The following is an 18,951-nucleotide window of genomic DNA, read 5'->3' as shown; positions in this document are numbered from 1 at the left end:
ATCATTTTTGTTGTAGCTATTATCCTAGGCTCTCATTATCTTAAAACCAGATTATTACCTACTACGGATTAATAGGTGGTCTCCCTGGCTGGAGACTTTTTCCATGTGAATTGTCCCTGTATCTTCTACCTATTTTTTCTTAAATGTCACTTTGAACATGTCAATATATAAGAAACTATCCTAGCCGTGTGTTATTTATCACATAAAATTTAAACTCTTCTCAGATTTCAAAACTCTTAATCATAACAAAAGTTGCATTTGTTGCTTAACAGGAGCCAGTGACTATTCTAACCATTTAGCATTACTTATTTTAATTCTTCCAATAGCTGTATGAGATAAATATTATAATCACTGTACAGATTTAAAAAGTGAGGTGCAGAGAGGTACAGGAATTTGTGTAAAGTGACATAAATTGTAGAGTCAGCATTTGAGAATTTGATTCCAGCAACTAAGCTCTTCAAAATCACATTATACTATAAAATCCATAATCTTAACTAATTCTAACTACTCATTCATAACCCCCAGTACACCTACATAAATATTTCAATCTGAATGGAGGAGTCATGTCTCAGATCAACCCAGCCTCATTCCTCCCTTTTTAACTTTGAAATTAAATCATCTAAATTTTATCCATGCTTCGACACTAAACTAGACTCATACATCAATAAACCTTCCCTAATACAGTCTAATCATTCTAGTATTGATGACCAGATGGAAAGTTCCATATTGTTCTCTTCCTTACTTATATTTGATGGGGTTCAAGACATGCTACTCCCAAAATGTAGCACCTTGGCATATTGGATATTTTAAGCTGAAGGAGTTTGAGAAAACAGAAGCAGCACAGTCACTCTGACCTTCCCTTTACACTTCTCCCTTGAACAAGTCATACGTGTGGAAGGTGCCCTGTCCACACAGGGAGGAAAGGAGCGTCCTTATCACTGAAGACAAAGAGACACCAAGAAAAATCCTAACAAACAGGCCTTGCCAAGTTTCTCCCAGTTTACTTCAATTACCTCATACTCCTTAATCTATCATATTTCTACATGACTGTCCACTCTTCATCAAACCTAGCATAAATATACTAGTTGTTTCTTTAGGGCTTAATTTCCTTATGAAGGCTCCTATGTCACATGAAACTTATATTAAACAAATTTGTGTACTTTTCTCCTATTAATCTGTATTGTCAGTTTAATTTCCAGACCCAGCCAGAAATCCTAAAAGGGTGAAGAAAATCCTTTTCCTCCCCTACATATTATACAACATTAAGCTTAGTACAAGTCCCATGGCATATATTCAATCAATATTTATTGACCAACTGATTTATCAACTCCAGAATGTATAATCCCAAGAGCAAAACTTAATGGCAAAGAGAAAACTAGGCCTTCAGAAATGTCTAAAGTTAGGAAGCGAGAAGAAATCAGGAGATAACAGAGGTATAAAAATAAGTTGTCAGAAGCCTAAGAGTAATGTTTTCACATCTATTACTTTATAAAGAATTATGACATTTTTGTAAATCACACCCTGGATATGGCAAATTATCTCATTAAATGTGGTAACAGGGGCCAAAGTAATACTTTCCAAGCAATAGGTTTTTTTAAGTCCATATAAGATTTTGAGCCACTTAATTTATCTTAAGTAAATGATTATTTTATTTCAAGCATATATTCTCAATGGAAAAAAAAATCATCGAATCAAAAGTATGGCAGGAAAAAAAAATTCTAATTCAATCAACTGTATGCATAGTAACCAACTTCTCTTTTTCCCTAGTTTTCACACAGTTCAGCTCTTTTACCAGCTTTAAGAACAAGATTAAAAATCTGAATCAGATTCTAAAATCACTTTATCCATATGCACATTCAAGGATCAAGGCGATCTTATAAGGAAACAGGAGTTTTGAACTTGCTAGCTCCATAATCTTCCCACAGCCCCATTCCTTGGCCCAGTCCTCTACCCGTTATGCCCCTCCACACACTCACAGCAGTTCAAACGTTAGGCCTCTCTTACAGCTACCAGAAAAATAACCAGCTTTCATTACACAGCAGAATCTTCCATTGACGAAGATCGCTAATATTGAGTGCCGGGTGTGTGAGGCAATGTTACAGGGTCTGTATTGAGATATCTTCTGCAGGTGCACAGCTTTGTGATTTCCAACTCTCTGAGTATAATGAGAAGTCAAAGGCCAGATCAAAAAATAAATTTTAGAGCCAGCATGATCAAATCGAGGAACAATGATTCCCTTTGCACTATCCATCTAAGCGGCATCTTACACCAACATTAGTACTATCAGCACCTCGTCTGAACCAGCTGCTCTCATCTTCTAAACTAAAAATAAGAAGCCTGATCTAAAACAGTGAGGAACAATATGAGGGATTCATGGTTCAATAAAGGGTTATTTCAATTTTTCAATTGAAAACTGATTTTATATATCTATATCTGCAGCTCCATCCATTGGCTACTTAAACACCTCACTCCTACAATTGTCAATTTATATAATAATCAAGTATATGTGACTGGCTGGCATGTATTATTACTCATTAAAAACTCAGTAGCAGCAGCCCAAGTGACTCCTGAGCAATGTTGTTGGTACAAACCATCAGCTGCTTTATTTTTTAGGCCAAACAACTGAGAAACATCTAGAATGTTTTATCATGTATGGTTGGTAATATATTCATTCTAATTGCTTCTTCAGTGAGGCTTAAAGCTGTAATTTTAATTTAACATGTATTATTTTAAAATCTCACAGAACAATGGGTATAAGTAATATTTTAACTTTTTTAAATTGTTAGGTAGCACCTTCCTCTAGGCTTTAAAAAAAAATTAAAATTGTTGTGATGGTATTGCTAAATAGCAAAAGGTTGGCAATAATACCTCAAATAATTTCAAAGCAAGTAATAAATTTTTAAATTCAATTCAGCTATAAAACACATAAATAAATATACCCATGGTGAACCCATGCTCTGTAGGCAGGAGCTATAAAACGGCTGTCATGGAGAGATTCTGGTTTGGCACAGCCACCTGGATGCTGGCATGGCTTGTTCAGCTGTGAAGCATCTGGATGGCCAGCATCGAAAAGCGCTCATGTCTCACTATGCTGCATTCTGTTGCTGCCACATCAATGGGAAATGCATCTACAAACATGTGTCTCGATAACTAATCAAGACGACTTAGAATACAGGCAGCTTATTTTCAAATTTCCAATAAAAATTAAAAGTCCCCTTCTATCCTTTTTTGTTCAATTGTGAAGACGTAAGTTCTTTTTCAAAAATCTCTTTGTACCAATACTTCATTTCCTAGTGCCTATAGAGAAATAATGAGTCAATTTGGCAACTTAAACAGAATGAAAAACTGTGATTACTTAACTGCTAGACATCCAATGATCTAGGTCTCTGTTTCACTGGACGTTCTTTCTGTCCTTCTTTTAATACCTCCTGCTTAGGACAATAGATGGCACATATCAGATGTTTAATAAAATGTTTTGAAAGTTCTTTATTTATTTTTGATATAGCACTATTCCAAGTATGGTGTGAATATAAAAAGAAACTAACAATGAAACTCCAGGCTATTAAAGACTAATATGATATCTCGGATACAGGACCTTACCTTTAGAAAACACCCAGAATACTTTATCTACTCCCCCCACCTTAAGGTGATGTTTTTAAGTGTCAGGTAATCATCTAAAATCTTATCCGACTTTTCCTTCTCTTTCTATTTGGACAAAGTACTATTCGAGTTGAAAACATAAGGCAAGATGTCAATGAGCAAATTGCTTAGTCAAATCAGTAATGTTGGTCATGCCTTCCAGCTGTCCATTGTGCACTCGTATTCTAGTCCATGATCTAATTTGGGGGCTGGAACAATTTCTATGTTTAAAAGCTAACTCACTGGTGTCCCTTTAATGTCTCTACTGGAAGTACATCCTAAATAATTACTGGTTTGGGGCATCTCGAAAGGCATGTCCAAAATCTAGCTTTCCATTGCTTTAATTGAGTGTTCTTTTTCATTTCACTTTTCTTTAAATTAGCAAGTAAGACTGGGGATTCTACAGATTCAGTTCAGACTGTGTTTTCTAATTAGATGATCAGAATACTTTAATTAATAACATGACCCCAGAATAAAAATCAGATCATACCGTTAAGCACTTCTAACTTACAAATTTTAGCAAGCACCGACTTTTGCAAGTCGGCCAACTTTGTTAGTTCTCAACAATCCTTTAATTAGGCTAGACAGAAAGAAGCATGCACTAATGTGTGTCTTGGCTAAATTCCAGTGGGGGATCACTGCAGTCTGGCGTATGTAAACTTCCACTGATTTCATCTAAATACAGTAGTCTTCTCCATTCTCTGTCTCTATTTCATTCTTCACTGATGTTTCATGAGGGCTCCTGCTTTTTACCCTGAGCACTGCAGATATTAAGTTAAGGAGAACTGCTGAACACCTACCACATCCAGAACAATGGACTAAGAAGTGTAGTGTATTCTAAGAAAACCCACATTCCTCTTCTTACATTTATGCAGAACACATAAGTCAACTTGTATGAACGGCATCCTTTTTATTCTCTCCCTTCCTCCCATCCTATACCCACTATACCCACTACACACACACACACACACACACACACACACACACACACTCCTTCTATACACCTAAACACATCTTTAGAAGAATGGTACACAACGACAAATAAAAGCTTCATGCAGTTTTATCATGTACAGTTTTTATTTGTTTTGGGGGGTAGACTCTGTTAATACTATTTTGCCCTGCAGTGTGTTAAAGAAAAATATATGAGGTGATATCATTAATTGATCTCTACACAAACATGAAGTTGGAAAAGCACCTTCTAGCCTGCATCTCCCAGAACAAGGCAATTTTTAAATGCAAGATTTAATCATAAAATCAAGCTGAAAGAACCTTCAAGAAGTCCTGTAATTTACTCCCCTCCCTCCAGGCATGCAAATTAAAGTCCAACAAAAGTCTGAGTTACCAAAAGAAATCAAGTTGGACCAAGAGAAATTATGCAGTCTAAGATAGGATAATTTAAAAAATTAATCTCTACCCTTTTACTATACTTCCTTAGGAACAACTTGGCCTTCTGGTAAATCAGGACATCAAATATTAAAATACTGTTGAATATTCTTGGGTTTGGGGGATGACCTAAGAATATTAATTGCTTAGGTAGTTTTAATTGTAAGTTCCTGAAAGTCAATGCTTATAATTGTGCACATGTGTGTGTTCCAAAAGAGTGAGGAAAGCTTTCTAAATTCTTTATTCTTATAAAATGCTTATTTTTAAATTTATTGTCATATTATTAACTCATCCAAATTTTAATTGAATTAGAAACTCATAACTTGACCCAAAACTTTTCATCTCACTCTTCATATAAATAATTACATATCTGTCTCATAATTAATATGTATTCCTTATCTGAAATCTTTCTTAAGAAATGTCATGAAGATATACACACACACAATATGCACATTTTAGCAGACTATCGAGAGAGGACAGTAAAAGTGTCAAATAGTTATTTACAGTCTCTGCTGGCACCAAAGGAAAGATGACATTCACCAAGTCTTAGACAATAGCCACCTGGCTCAAACTAAAGTAAGCAAAACAGCCAAGAATATAAAGGATTGGTTGTGCACATAATTAACAATAAAAAGTAGCTTTCAAATAAATCTAGATTCAACATTGCCTCTCCAGTCGATATTCCCACAAATGCGTACTCAGCACTCTCCTTCCCTAATGTATGTCTCAACCTACCTCCCAATCTCTTTTGGCTTTCCTCCTACTATTCCCTATGCCTTCATGAAAACTAATCCACCAGCCTGCTCTCCTCATTTATTGCATGCTTGGAAACCCAAAATCATCTAGAGAGTTGTCAAAATGTCTAGATGGCTAGGTTGCCTCCCTGAAGATTTTATTTCCATAGTCCAAGGGGCTGGGGTAAAGGGGTGCTGGGGTTGAATTATTAGAAAACTCCCCATGATTGCAACCCAGGGGCACGGTGAGCGGGGCAGTACTCTCACAGATCCACATGACCCGGCTCAAGGCTAGCCACGCCTTCATGCAATGGCCTCCACTATCTTCTGGACAATTCAAACTCTAAAGAACACCTGCTGTTATTTCTCAGTGCTCTTTCTAGCACCTTGCTTTAGCTCAATGAATCTCAACAAGGGAGCTATTTTGCAATTTGGCAATGTCTGCAGACATTTTTGGTTGTCACAGCTGGGAGTTTGCTACTGGTACTAACATGTAGAGGATGTTAATGCTATTAAACATCCTGAAAAGCATAAAACACCCCCCACAACAAAGAATTGTCCAAAATGGCATCATTGCTGAGATTGAGAAAGTGCTTCACCTGAAGCCTACCTCTCCCTTGCCTTTATCACTTTATTTAATCTACTCATTAAACATACCCATTCCTCCCAATTCATCCTCCCTGGGTCAGTGACCTCCAGATTGTCCCTAACCATCTTTCTTTTTCAGTCCAATAACCTGCTTAACCCAGACTCTCCTCAATTTTCATAGCTACTCTACAATCCCCACAATATTCATTCTCTCCTGGCTGTGTTCCTTTTCAGTCCCTTATTTCAGATCATTTTAATAAAGCCTAAATACATAACAACAGCTCTTCTAACAGCTGGTCCTCATTGTCTCTCATCATTCTTGACTACTAAACCCTCCACTGAATTCTGTGGCCAATCAAGGGCCTCTGCATCACCCAAGAAGTATGCCTCTCCAAGATCTACACTGCATTTGTTGCCCCTCACCACTAGCATCTTATCTCCTACCTTTTCTATTATCTTCCTTGTGCTGAACCCACCTCCCTATTCTCAAATGCTTTCAATGGCATTCCAGTAACCGGACTACCCCTTCCCATTCTGACATCACTCTTTCCCACCCAGGCCTACTTGCTGTCAGACATTTTATTCTCCAAGGCACCTTAATGTTCTCATGAACCCTGTTTTCTTCAATCTAAGAACAAGGGAGTTTCTGTTTTCTCCTTTTCCATTCCAGTTCTTAGAAAGTCAGGGGACGATAAAGAAGTAACTGGTTCCCCTATAAATGCATGTCACCCAGTTTCACTAAGGCCTTGGATGCAATTTGATAATCCTTTAATGTGTTGCTGCTTTGTCCTTATATTCCTCACGGGGCTTGCTCCAAACCTCAACTCTCATTCTCACATCAAGTCGTTTCTTATTCTACTATAGGGAATTGGCCATTTACTTTAAGAATTAACAACTATAGTAACATAGATCCTATTCTATAAAGTTTAAACTCCCTCCATAGGTGCTCAAGTCCATCCACAAACTGCACCCCTACCCCTTCCATTCTCTGCTTCACTATTTACCAGTAAATCTGACTCCACACACAATTATTACAATACCATTGACTATACTGTAATTTACATCCCTGTGACTGTTTTTATAACTTGGAATTTGCAAATCTCAATCCCTTCCCCTTTTTCACTCTTCCCCGCAAATCCTCCTCCAATCTGATAACTATTAAAATGTTTGTTTTGTTCATTTATTTTGTTCTTTAGATTCCACATATAAATGAAATCATGGAACATTTGTCTTTCTCTGTCTGACTTTACTCAGCACAATACCCTCTAGGTCCAGCCAGATTGTTGCAAATGGCAAGATTTCATTCTTTTTCGATAGCTGAGAAATTTTCCATTATATATATGTACCATTTCTTCTTTATCCATTCATCCATTAATGGACACTCAGGTTGCCTCCATATCTTGGCTATTGTAAATAATGCTACAATAACACATGGAGAGCTTCCCAGGCAAGAAAAAGCAACAGGAGTTAATCACCATGAAATCAGTATTACAAGGAATGTTAAAGGGACTTTTTTAAGAAGTAGAAAAAAAGATTAAAAATATGAATAATAAAATAGCAATAACTACATATCTATGTAGTAATAACTCATATCTAGCAACAAAAATTAATTCCTGTAGATTAGGGTAAGAAAGACATAATTCTATACATAGCTCCAATATTTACTTTAAATGTAAATGGATTAAACACTCCAATCAAAAGACATAAGGTGGCTGAATGGCTAAAAAAAAATAAAGATCCTTACATATGCTGCTTACGAGAGACTTACTTCACATTGAAAGATGCATACAAATTGAAAGAAAATTAAAAGATGTTTCATGAAAACAGAAATGAAAAAAAAAAGTGGAGTAGCAATACTTATACCAGACAAAAAAAGACTTTAAACTAAGTCTAGAACAAGAAACAAAGCAGTATCTAGTAATTCCACTCCTGGGTATTTATCTGAAGAAACTCAAAGCACTACTACCTCCTTCTTATGAAAAGAAAGTGAAAATCAACCGGTTTCCCTTAAGGGTTAAAATAAGAGACATATAATTAAAGGTCACCAAACACTGTTGTTACAAGATTTACATTTACTAAATGTAGACTGAACTTATGCCTTTTGCGTAATTTTTAGGGCAGTGTTTTTGGAACAAAAACAAATCTAATCCTAGCAATATAAAATGGTAAACCAGAAAAGCACTGTCCCACATATCTAAGAGCCTGTGGAACTTACCAGGAATGTTTTACACAAAACCAGAAATATGTTCTTAAGAAGACTATTAATGAATTCACAGTCAACTTCGCAGACTTCACAAGAATATCCTTTAAAAAAATATCCATTGTTGTAAGCAGAGTAGTGTAATTTGCTTTTGAATTCATAGACATTCAAGAACCAGTCACTCCCACCCGACCCCAGTACTGTATTAGAGGGAAACTTTAATACCAGGCCAAAAGAAAAGCAAAACTTACATTCACAAATGCTTTTCAACAGCCAATAATTTAACTACTATCCTTTGATCAAATAAAATGGAACCATATTTTATGAAAGATGGACAAAAATGAAACTCCTGCTAAAAAATTAATTCCTGTTGATAAGGGTAAGAAAGACATAACTCTATACATAGCTCCAATATTTTAGAAAATCATAAGTTATAGGTTGACTATCATCAAATTTGTGGGCAAGCTTTATTAAAAAAATGAAAAAAGGAAAAAAGAGACCCAGGACCCTTTATATACCACCTGTGTAGCATCAAATTCATAATAGCTTCTAAAGCTTTGATACATGTAGCTCACTCACTGCTCCTGATACCTGGAGTTAAGCACATCCACAAACTCGAATCTCATCTTTGCACCTCAGAGTAAATAAGTAAAACAAACAGGTAGCACCTGGATTCACCATATCCGACAGGGTTCATGATCCCTATCTTATAAAAAGAATGAGGTCAGAATCTCTGTGTCTACAGGGATAAACTGTGACCTCCAAGGGCAAGCTGCCTCACACCACTGCAGGTGCCAGAAAAAAGGAGGTACTCAATGCCAAGGCGAGTCAGCAGACCTATTCCCCAGGGTCCAAGACCATTGAAGGCAGCATACCACCAAGCTATAATGCTCTCTCTTCACTGGGGCTTGTAGAGGTCCTCCCCACTGCTTGTTTCCCAGTGCCATCAGAGATTGTCCTTTATAAATATAATACTCTGAGAGATCTGCCTTGTACATCTCCTATGGCTAGAAGCCCGTATTGTGTAGACACATATGAATTCCCTACCACTGAACATTTCAGACAAAACACTGCTCCTTCCATCATTTGGCACATAGCTGTCAGTTAAAGGGTTTGAAACACCTCCTTATTCTGTTGGGTAATTAGCATCATACAGAGGCATACAAAGACTTCTGTTAACAGGAGAGATTTGATCCCTCCATTTCAAACTAAGACCCATTTGTTTTCAAAGAATGAAACATTGTTGGGGTTTTTTAATGTGCTACTGTTTTAGAATGTATGCATTGATTAGAAAACAAAAGTCAGTATAAGGACTCACTCCTCACCACCGGGTCTGCAAAGGCAAAACATTTAGGGTATGATGCTGGAAGTGAGTTTTGTTTTAGATGTAGGATACAGACATTGTTCCTCACCCACTGCTTTTAAAGAAAGTGCTTCTGCAGATGCCCTCTGCCAGGTGTTCTGAAGTCCCAACTATCCTTGGAAATCTGCTGCAACATGTCATGTTCTTTGCAACATCAGCAATTGGACTTGATTGACTTTCAATGTTAAGGGTTGTGATTTCAGTGGCTGAAACATAATTTCAAGAAACTCAAGTACACAGATAAAAAAATAACAGCCAAATATCTGAAAACAAGGCTCCCTTCAATTAATTATGTCATAATATTTGATATTCTTAAACATCTTTATATATTACTATTTGTTAGATACTTGTTTAACTGCCTAAGAGCTTCCATACAGAATTCTTAGCCCTTAAATATTGTTTAGATGATAATTTAATATTAACTTTTAGACTGCATCATTAGCCTAGAGTAAAATTTTTGCTGAAATGTGTCTCTAATACTAGTTCTTTAGAAGATTGATAGGGGATATCAATCTTATTTATAAAGCCTCCTAAAAATGATGGTAGTTGAAGAAAAAAAATTTCTACAAGAAACTAGATTTTGCACCTAGGGCCAAGGGCCAAATGAGATATAAACACCCCCTAACTACTCCTGCTCTCACTAGATGAACATTTCTGAAGATTAAACCATTAATAATTACAAAGATTTTCTAGGTATCAGAAGTAACACAACAATAAAGCCTTTCATGTAAACTTTAAGCACATTTTCTCCCCAGATTCTCCCAAGTGTTCCATAGGGTAAATAGGTCAGGATTATTTGCCCTATTTTTCAAATGAGGAAATGGTACTCGGGAATATAAATGGCCAGAGCAAAGTCACGGTTATATACTTGTCCAGTATAAAAGCACTAGACTGGGCATAGGAAAATCTGCCTTTGTACTTAGTCTAGTGTTTTTTCAGTATCCATCTTTCTTCACTCTCCACTCCATCTCTCTCGATTTCTCCCTACCCCCTCTCCAGAAATCTAGACTGAAGGGCTAGGCTAGCAAAGAGAGGCAGTTGAAGGAACCAATTCTGCTCCGGCATCACCAGGCATAAAGAAGAGAGACTAGAGGCACTGAATCACTTTCAGATTTTTCTATATCTTTATTCATTACAAAGACACAAATGCTGTAAAAAAGACTTTCCATTTTCCTTTTTAAACTTCTGAATAGGGACTAAGCTATAAGTCAGAAACAGGCATAGTTGGTCCAAAGGACAAAACGAGATAATGATCCAGTTGGGTTGAAGAATTTCATAAGCTAGTCATGCTCTCACACACCATTAACTGGAGACCTTTATTCTAGGCCAGTAGTTCTCAAAGTTTGGTCCCTGACCAGCACCATCAGTGTCACCTGATAACTGATTAGAATTTCTAGGGCTAAGCCCTGCCCTTGACCTACTGAATCAGATACTCTGGGGAGAGGGCCCATTGGCTGGTGAAGAAAAAGGCCTGCCGGTGATTCTGATACATATTGAAATCCTAGAAGTGTTCTAGGATATTCAATGCACATTTTAAACAACATATTACCCAAAGTCATTGCCAAAAACAAAAATGTTAACTAATATTCTCACCAATAGCGGTCTGGATGGACTTAGAATTTGGGACATCTTTAAAAAAAAAAGGCAAATGACATTAGTCTGCATTACCCATTCATCAGAGATTGGGAATTGGTTTCAAACAGAACTTAAATTTAAGAAAAATGAATACATTTCTTCCCATGGAAACTGTTTTTAGCATACATACCAAGGTGTTCAAGCCACTACTAAGAGGCTATTTCTCAATAACCGATCAGAAATGTATAGTAGCTATACCTTTTCTTCCCTCATCCTTAAACAACAGAAACACAACCTATTACCAGTGATTATTTCTCTAGAGTAAAACTACAAGAGTGTTTTTGCAATATCAGGGCACACTTGATCAGCAAGGGACGCTGACTCTGCAGGAGGCAGCTTCTCATTTTCTTGTCCATATATCCGCATCTCATTGTCTTGAAACCCAAGTCCACCCGAGCCAGTCAGGTTTGGATAAGAAACTGACATAAGCCTTCCCTCTCTGAGTCTGCTTAGCCTTGTGTTGATTACTGTGTCAACCAGAAATTAGTAGGTATTAGTTGCCTTTGTTAGTGAAACAAATGTAAGCTACTGATGTTGTTTAGGAGGCAGCGTAGCCCGTAGCCCGGTGGCACAAAATCAGCCAGGCTAAAGTCAGACACACCTGGGTCTGAAAGCAAGCTCTCCCACTTCCTCTGGGAGCGACTTAGAAAGCTGGTTAAACTTTCAGAGTGCTATTTCCTCCTCTGTAAAATGGGAATACTAATATCTCTTACCTACCTCATGGGATTATTAGAAAGGAATCAGTGAAAAACACATGTTTAGCATTTAGCTTAGAACAAGCTTCCAATACAAATTAAGTTTTTATTATCATTTTACAAAGCTAGATTTTTAAAGCATAACAAATTATAAAAACACAAAATTAAAAAGCTATTTTTTTCAAAATGTGCATAAAAGTTTATTTGTAACTTTTCAAAATGCCTACAAAGTATTTCTTGAGGTTGGTAAGAACAAATGTTTCATACACTAATATAGCCACCTTACAGAAATGAAGCAGGTGTAAAATAGTACCTATTTCTATTGTTAGAGAGAAAAAAGAATCCTAGATAAACATCATATCTTTATGTATTTTATTATATTAAAAATAAATAATAATCAAGTTTCTGAGAGGAGTCAGGGGACTAAATTGGAAGAGTTCATTGTCTAGGTGAAAAAACAGACTAGAAATATTTTTCCTGTGTGTGTGTTTAATTACTGACATTTGTGTATTATAAGGCATGGAAATAACAGTAATCTCCATTATTAGCAATATTAGTTTCAAAGCTACTTTTGGAAAAATTACACTGAGCTGCTTAAAGTTTTACTAAGTAACTGAAATATATCTTTTGAAATTTTAGCCATTAGTAGTATATACAAATATTTAACGCAATCGATATCATAATTTTAATATTTTTCCTTCCAGTATAAATATAGAAATGTTAAAATGTGCTTGTCTTGGGTTTTCCTTTTGTCAAGCACACACATACACACACACAAAAAAAAACAGACCAGGAAATAAAGACTTCCAATTTTAAGGCATCTCTGGCTGCCATTCTTGACTGGGCAATTAGAGAATTTGACCCCAAAGTAAAGTAGCATTAGAGGGAAAAGGAGGTGGCATTGCCCATTCGCGTTTCTGGGCCATTGCCCACATACGGGCCCCGTGCCAGGGAAGACTTTGGCCTTCTGCATGGGGGATGCTGCCCATCCAAGCCTTTATTGTATTCGAGAAAGGGAAACAGCTCTGCACAGATTGGCTTTCTGAAACTTCGGGTATATGAGAAAAAAAAAGCTGCCACTTGGTTTATGAACCAAGAAAGAGAACTGGACACTGGAGAATCTTTCTCGGTAAACCTTAGAGCAAAGTAGTGCCAAATTACAACGAAAGAGCAAATTAAACACACACACACACACACACACACACACACACACGCATGACAAAATGTGGGGGTGCAAAAGTAAAAAACATTTAAAAAGAAGAAAATTACATTATAACTTAGCAGACTATTAGCGTATTTCTTACATTATAAATTTCTGAAATACTATATGGAAATTTTTAGTCTTCTCCATGAATCAGATTGGTTTACTACCTCAAGATTTTATTATCAATGATATTCAAATCTAAAATTTTTAACTCTCAGATCAGAAAGGTTTGTGACAGGTGAAGTTCAACACTTCTGGAAAACTTTCAAACTTGTCAAAAGTATCCTAGGAAAATCAAAGGATTCTACCAGCAATTTTCAAGCCAATTCATGTAATGCTTTGTTTTCTACAAAGTAATCAAAGAGCATGTAAGTATGAATGCTGCATCAAATCACGATTGACAACACTGAAATACTCCATAATTATAATAAATTTGTTTTTATTTAGTCCATCTATGTACTCATGACCTTCTCTAATAAATGTGTACCTCTGAAAATGCTTAACTGTGCATAGAAAGCAACTGATCATTCTTAATTAAGTTTCAAATGTGCCTCTTTACACAGCTGCACACACATGTGTACTAACCTAATTGTTAGTTGCACCTGCTCCAAGTTAGGAATATGTCATAGAGTACATGGCAAGAATGGCATTTTCAAGTGTAAATCTGTTGCATGTAAATCTATGCTTTCTTTCAGTAGTTAATGGCTCATATGCTTTGTGCCATATATAGGAGCCTGCTGTACAAAAATGTGGGTGATTTAGAATTTCTGTACTTGAAAACAAAGCTGTCTCTTCCATCCAAAATAAGTTATATTCTTTCATATAACTGAGTGACTTTTCACTGAGAAATATCTGAGTAATACTCTTCAACGATTATATAAAGGACTCTTTTCATTCAACCAAACAGTGAAAAGAAAAGCTGAAACTTTCACAACTGCTGAAAAGTTGTAAATAAGAAGTTAAATTGTTCTTGTCCTATACTCACTATATCTACCACTTCAAATGCCATGATTTTTGTTACTATTTGAAATCTTGAGTTTCTGAGTATTAAGAACAGCAATGATAAAAAAAAAATTAACTTCTTCAGATTATGAGCTTAAATTCTGGATTCTACACATGCAGCAAGTCGGTTTCCAGAGATCACACCCCTTTTTCAAAGGAATCACCTTAAAATCTGAAGTTGGGATAACCATATGTCTCAAATACCTTAATTTAGGATAGAAACAGACACTTTTTCATAAAATGTAAGTTTTGTACTAAATCTCTATGGTATGAAATTCTAATTTCTTGTTTTATAAACCAATTTCCTGATTTTTGAAAGAATATATTTGTTCAAACTTGTAGTCTGACAAACATTAAACTAAAAGCTCACTGAACATAATTAAAAGCAAAGCTACAGAATCTTGACAGGTAACCTTCTCTGGAGGGTTTGTCTCTGCCCTTCACTTGTTAAGAGGATCAAAACACCATGTCTGCTCTGATTCACAAATCGATGAATAAGGTTCCCCATCTCCACAATACCAAAAGCAACTTCATCATCTACTAACATTAGTTGCAAATTTATGTTGACAAATATTTCTTTAAGTGCAATGAAAGTACACTCTACTTACAGAATTGTAGGTAAATATTTCCAGAAACTTAATAAAGTTACTTAAAGAAATTTAATAAAGTTTCTATTTTAAACTCTGTCTTCAATTTTAATAAACTAAGATTTTCCTGTACAGCTACAAAAAACAACACCCATGTGTTACAAAAATGCGCACTATACATTTCAAAAGTAAATAAAACTGAGTGAACTTTTGTGTCAATCAGGGTACATAGTTGTAACTTATTCTTGAAACCTGTCTACTTATAAAACAATCTTTTAATGGCTCAAAGAGACAAAAAGTCTTTGAAGACCTATTAAGAGCAAATATATATATATATGTACATATATGTATATATATACATATATCTACATATTCACCTATTTTTTGTCCAGTGTTTTGCAACTATTGATTTGCAAAAGAAGTATTTTATTTAAAACAAAATACTATATTTCTAAGAAGTGACAATTACCAAAAAATCTCTGAGGTCTTTGAAATGTGATCATTTTATTCTGCCAAACCAATGAGATATTCTTCATCCTTTTTGTTCTGCATCTTCATGAACATGGCTGCTAATTATATTATCCTGGTAGTACATAAATCTGAATGGGAAAAATCTCATGATTCTTATAGAGCATAAAATATTCCTTAGGATTCAAATGTATACTTGCTTAGATTGAATACTCTTAAACTGCAGTGAACTGTTTTGCTAGAGAACTTAGCTTTGGTTCAGAATTTCTGTTTCATAAGTGATGTAGCATCTCTCCAACACACCATTGTATGTATGCATGTACGTGAACACACACACACACACACACACACACACACAGAAAACTTTAGCATTTTCCTGCTACTTTGTATAGTTAGCTTCTCTATTTGTATATTTGTTTTTCTAAAATTGTTTAAGTTCTTAAGTTTGTACTTATCATACAAAATGTCATACACATGCCTACATTTGCCATAATAAACCCCTACTATGTTAAATGATTAAAAGTTAAACCACATTTTTAAAACTGAAAATTGAAAAGACCATAAGAATTCTCTGCTCTTACCCATCTATTCATTCTGACAGTTTTAAGATTTTACACAGTGTATCAAGTGTCTTCTTTTCTGAAACATATAGGAACCTAAGAATGTTTTGAAAACATTTATGCAGTTTGGCATACTTGGCCTACTGTAGTTTAACGAAGTAAGCTCTGTTATTGTTTTGATTAGCTTTATCATTAAGAGTAAAAATCGTGTATTGCAAAACTTAAATTAACATTTGGTAGGAAATATAAAGTGGTTTACACATCATCAAGAAAATATTATTCTTAAAATTATATTTCTATTCTTTTTCTTAAACCAAGCACCTAAGTAATTCACAAAACAAAATACCTCTCTTAGGAAAGAAAAACATCCTGAGGTAATATACAAGAAAAAGCACTACTCTAGCTAAAAACTAAATAAAACAACAGCAACCACCACTCATGGGCTTCATGACAACTAATAAACAATGAAGAATACTTAAAGATTTCTTCTATCAGTTTCAGTAGCAAACACTTGCTCTTTTGAACACTTTACTGAATGGGTTCTCAGAAATTTCCTTCAGTCTCATAGTCCTTTCAGCCTTTATGAAACAATTGTTGGAAACGTAGGTGGCTCTTCAGATTAATTTAACTTTCCAGGGAAAGCTACTTGATAACAGGAGTGAGCAAGTAGCTCCGACCTCAAATTAACCACTTACAGTGGTACATTTTTTATCTCTAAAGTATTCTCAGTCCTTCTTTCTATTGCCTTTAGTGAATCTAAATTCAGAGACAAGATGTTTTTCTATTATTGGCTTCTTGCCTCTTTACAACTGAACAACATTCTTCAAAAAGTACATATAAGTCTCCATCCTATGGAATCAGACAACAGTATCCATTTCAGGAACAATTACACTCATAATGTAAGACAATAGTTCTCCTTAGAACCGCTCGTAATATTTGTGATTTAAAGGCTACTGGTCAGTCTAAGGCAATGGTGTGGCAGAGTTCATCTAAGTATACGTCTTCAATCTACATACTTTTAAAACTCAACGTGGCTTACAGATCAGACAGCTATAAGGATACCATCTGTCCTACATAGTGGCTTTTTAGAGCATTATACTTATAAGACAATACAGTCCATGAAAAATAACACTTGTCAATGAAGAAACAAAGATAATGTAAAATTAGTATTTGGAAGAAAAGTCGAAAATTCCATATTTCTGTTTTAACACCTGTAATATTAAATTATATGTGACTATCACGTTGTTACATTATAGGAATGCAAAGAATGAAGGAACAAGAGCTACATCTTGCTTTGCTTAAAGAAATTAAAGACAAGTTTAACCCACACTTGCCAAACTGTCTTCAGAGGGACAGAAATAGGTAGTGGCAGAAAGGCTCACCCCTCCCATACCCCACAGCGCGTCTCCCTGAAATCATTTTAAATACAAGCAATTTATCTGTCACCTTTTCTCTTTTACTTTTTCTTCCATTCTAATGAATGGCAGAAGCTTTAGGCATCCCCCTGCCCACTATCTCAAAGGCACATAACAGAATAAGAGGACCCAAGAGTCACTTACCAGTTGCATGCCACAGATAAAGATAAGCGTGCACCTGCCATTGCAATAACCCATGGTTTCCGAGACCCCTGCCACTGCCAGACTGTCCCACGTCGGCCACCGTCGAGCCCCCACTTTATCCAATCAGATCGCGGGGAAGGACAGGCAAACCTGCCGAGGGCTCGGGGGCTCCCGGCTGCTGCTGCCAGCGTCCTGGGAAGTGACAGGCATTAGGACCTGCTGGCGCCGCGGCGGCGGTAGCTCCAGCCGCGCCCGCCACACATACCTTCACTCGCTCGCCGCACACGCCGCGCCGCGGGCAGCGCCGCCCGCAGAGACGCGCCCGGGGCCCGCAGGGGCAGCAGCGGCAGCCTCGCAGCGCCGCCGCGCCCTCGGGCATCTGGCCGCGAAGTTTCGCCCCAGCCGCTCCCTGCGCCGGCTCGCCCCACGCCCCCCAGCGCGGCCGCCGCCCAGCGCGCGCTAGCCCCACGCTCTCCGCGCGCCGGCTGCGGGGGGCGGCTGCCCGCGGTTCCTCTGCGCCCGGCGCTGCGGGGCCCCGCGGGGCGCGGGCCAGGAGGGGGCGTCCGGGCTCCGCGGTCCCGGGCGGCGGCGGCGGCGGCGGCGGCGGCGGCTACTGCGCGCAATGATGCGGGGTCTGCGCCGCGTCTGGAAGCGGCGCTGCCCCTCCCCTCGCCCAGATGTGTTAATCCTCCTCCAACAAATCCTTCAACCTGCTCCCCGCCGCTCCCTCCCAAGACGTCAACTTCTTCCAGCACGGCTCGGCGTGCCACCGAGGGGGCTGTCGGCGCCAGTGTCTAGGCGAAAAGAAGCGGCGCAGAAGCGGCAGCTGTGGCGGTGGTGGCGCTGGGGACCGAGGGGCGAAGCGTCCGGGTGGCATGTCTGTGGCTTGCTGGGCTTGTGTCAGTCCTGCGCCCACAGCCGAGCCTGGAGCACTATGGGCAAGCGAGACGCGTGTGTGCGTGTGTGTTTGGGGCAGAGGGACGAAGAGGAGGGTTAGGGAAGGGGGTGGGGTGGTGAAGTAGGGGTGCAGCCGAGGCAGTACGACTGTACGGAAAGCCCGTGTGTCGGAGGGTCGGTGCAGAATAGAAGGGGTGCCCCGGCCGCCGACGCACTGCCACCTGCTCGGCGCCCGACTCCTCTGAAACTGCGAGGGCCGGAGCGCGGAGAGCACGGAGCAGACGCTGTTCTGGCAAAGGGAGCGGACTGCTGCTGGAGTTGATGGGGAAATTGGGAACGGGAGGGAGTAGGGACTCGATGAGTTGCAGTTGCTGCTTCGAACTGTTGCTGGTTTTCACTCAAGAAAGTAAAGGATCAGAGACAGTTTTAGCACTCAT

General features: G+C 37.9%; 1 protein-coding gene across 4 annotated transcripts in view; it reads right to left on the bottom strand.

Moving 5' to 3' along the window:
* Nucleotides 1-17,998, bottom strand: part of NKAIN2 (sodium/potassium transporting ATPase interacting 2) — an 831,125-nt gene extending 813,127 nt beyond the window's left edge. For 2 of the 4 annotated variants that reach the window (XR_004951018.1, XR_004951023.1), the window contains exon 1: nucleotides 17,618-17,867. Coding sequence is in view for 2 of the 4 variants with exons in the window: in XM_036221459.1 (XP_036077352.1) it covers nucleotides 17,618-17,671 (54 nt within the window). In the remaining 2 variants the exon portion in view is untranslated. Of the gene's footprint in view, nucleotides 1-17,617 lie in introns of all 4 variants that reach the window. The other 2 variants (XM_036221459.1, XM_036221466.1) reach the window with 1 other exon arrangement.
* Between the last annotated feature and the right edge of the window lie 953 nt (nucleotides 17,999-18,951).

The sequence above is a fragment of the Rousettus aegyptiacus genome, unplaced genomic scaffold (assembly GCF_014176215.1).
Source record: "Rousettus aegyptiacus isolate mRouAeg1 unplaced genomic scaffold, mRouAeg1.p scaffold_m13_p_1, whole genome shotgun sequence".
Taxonomy (NCBI): domain Eukaryota; kingdom Metazoa; phylum Chordata; class Mammalia; order Chiroptera; family Pteropodidae; genus Rousettus; species Rousettus aegyptiacus.
Note: the sequence above shows the minus strand (reverse complement) of the source record. Positions and strands in the feature narration are given on the sequence as shown.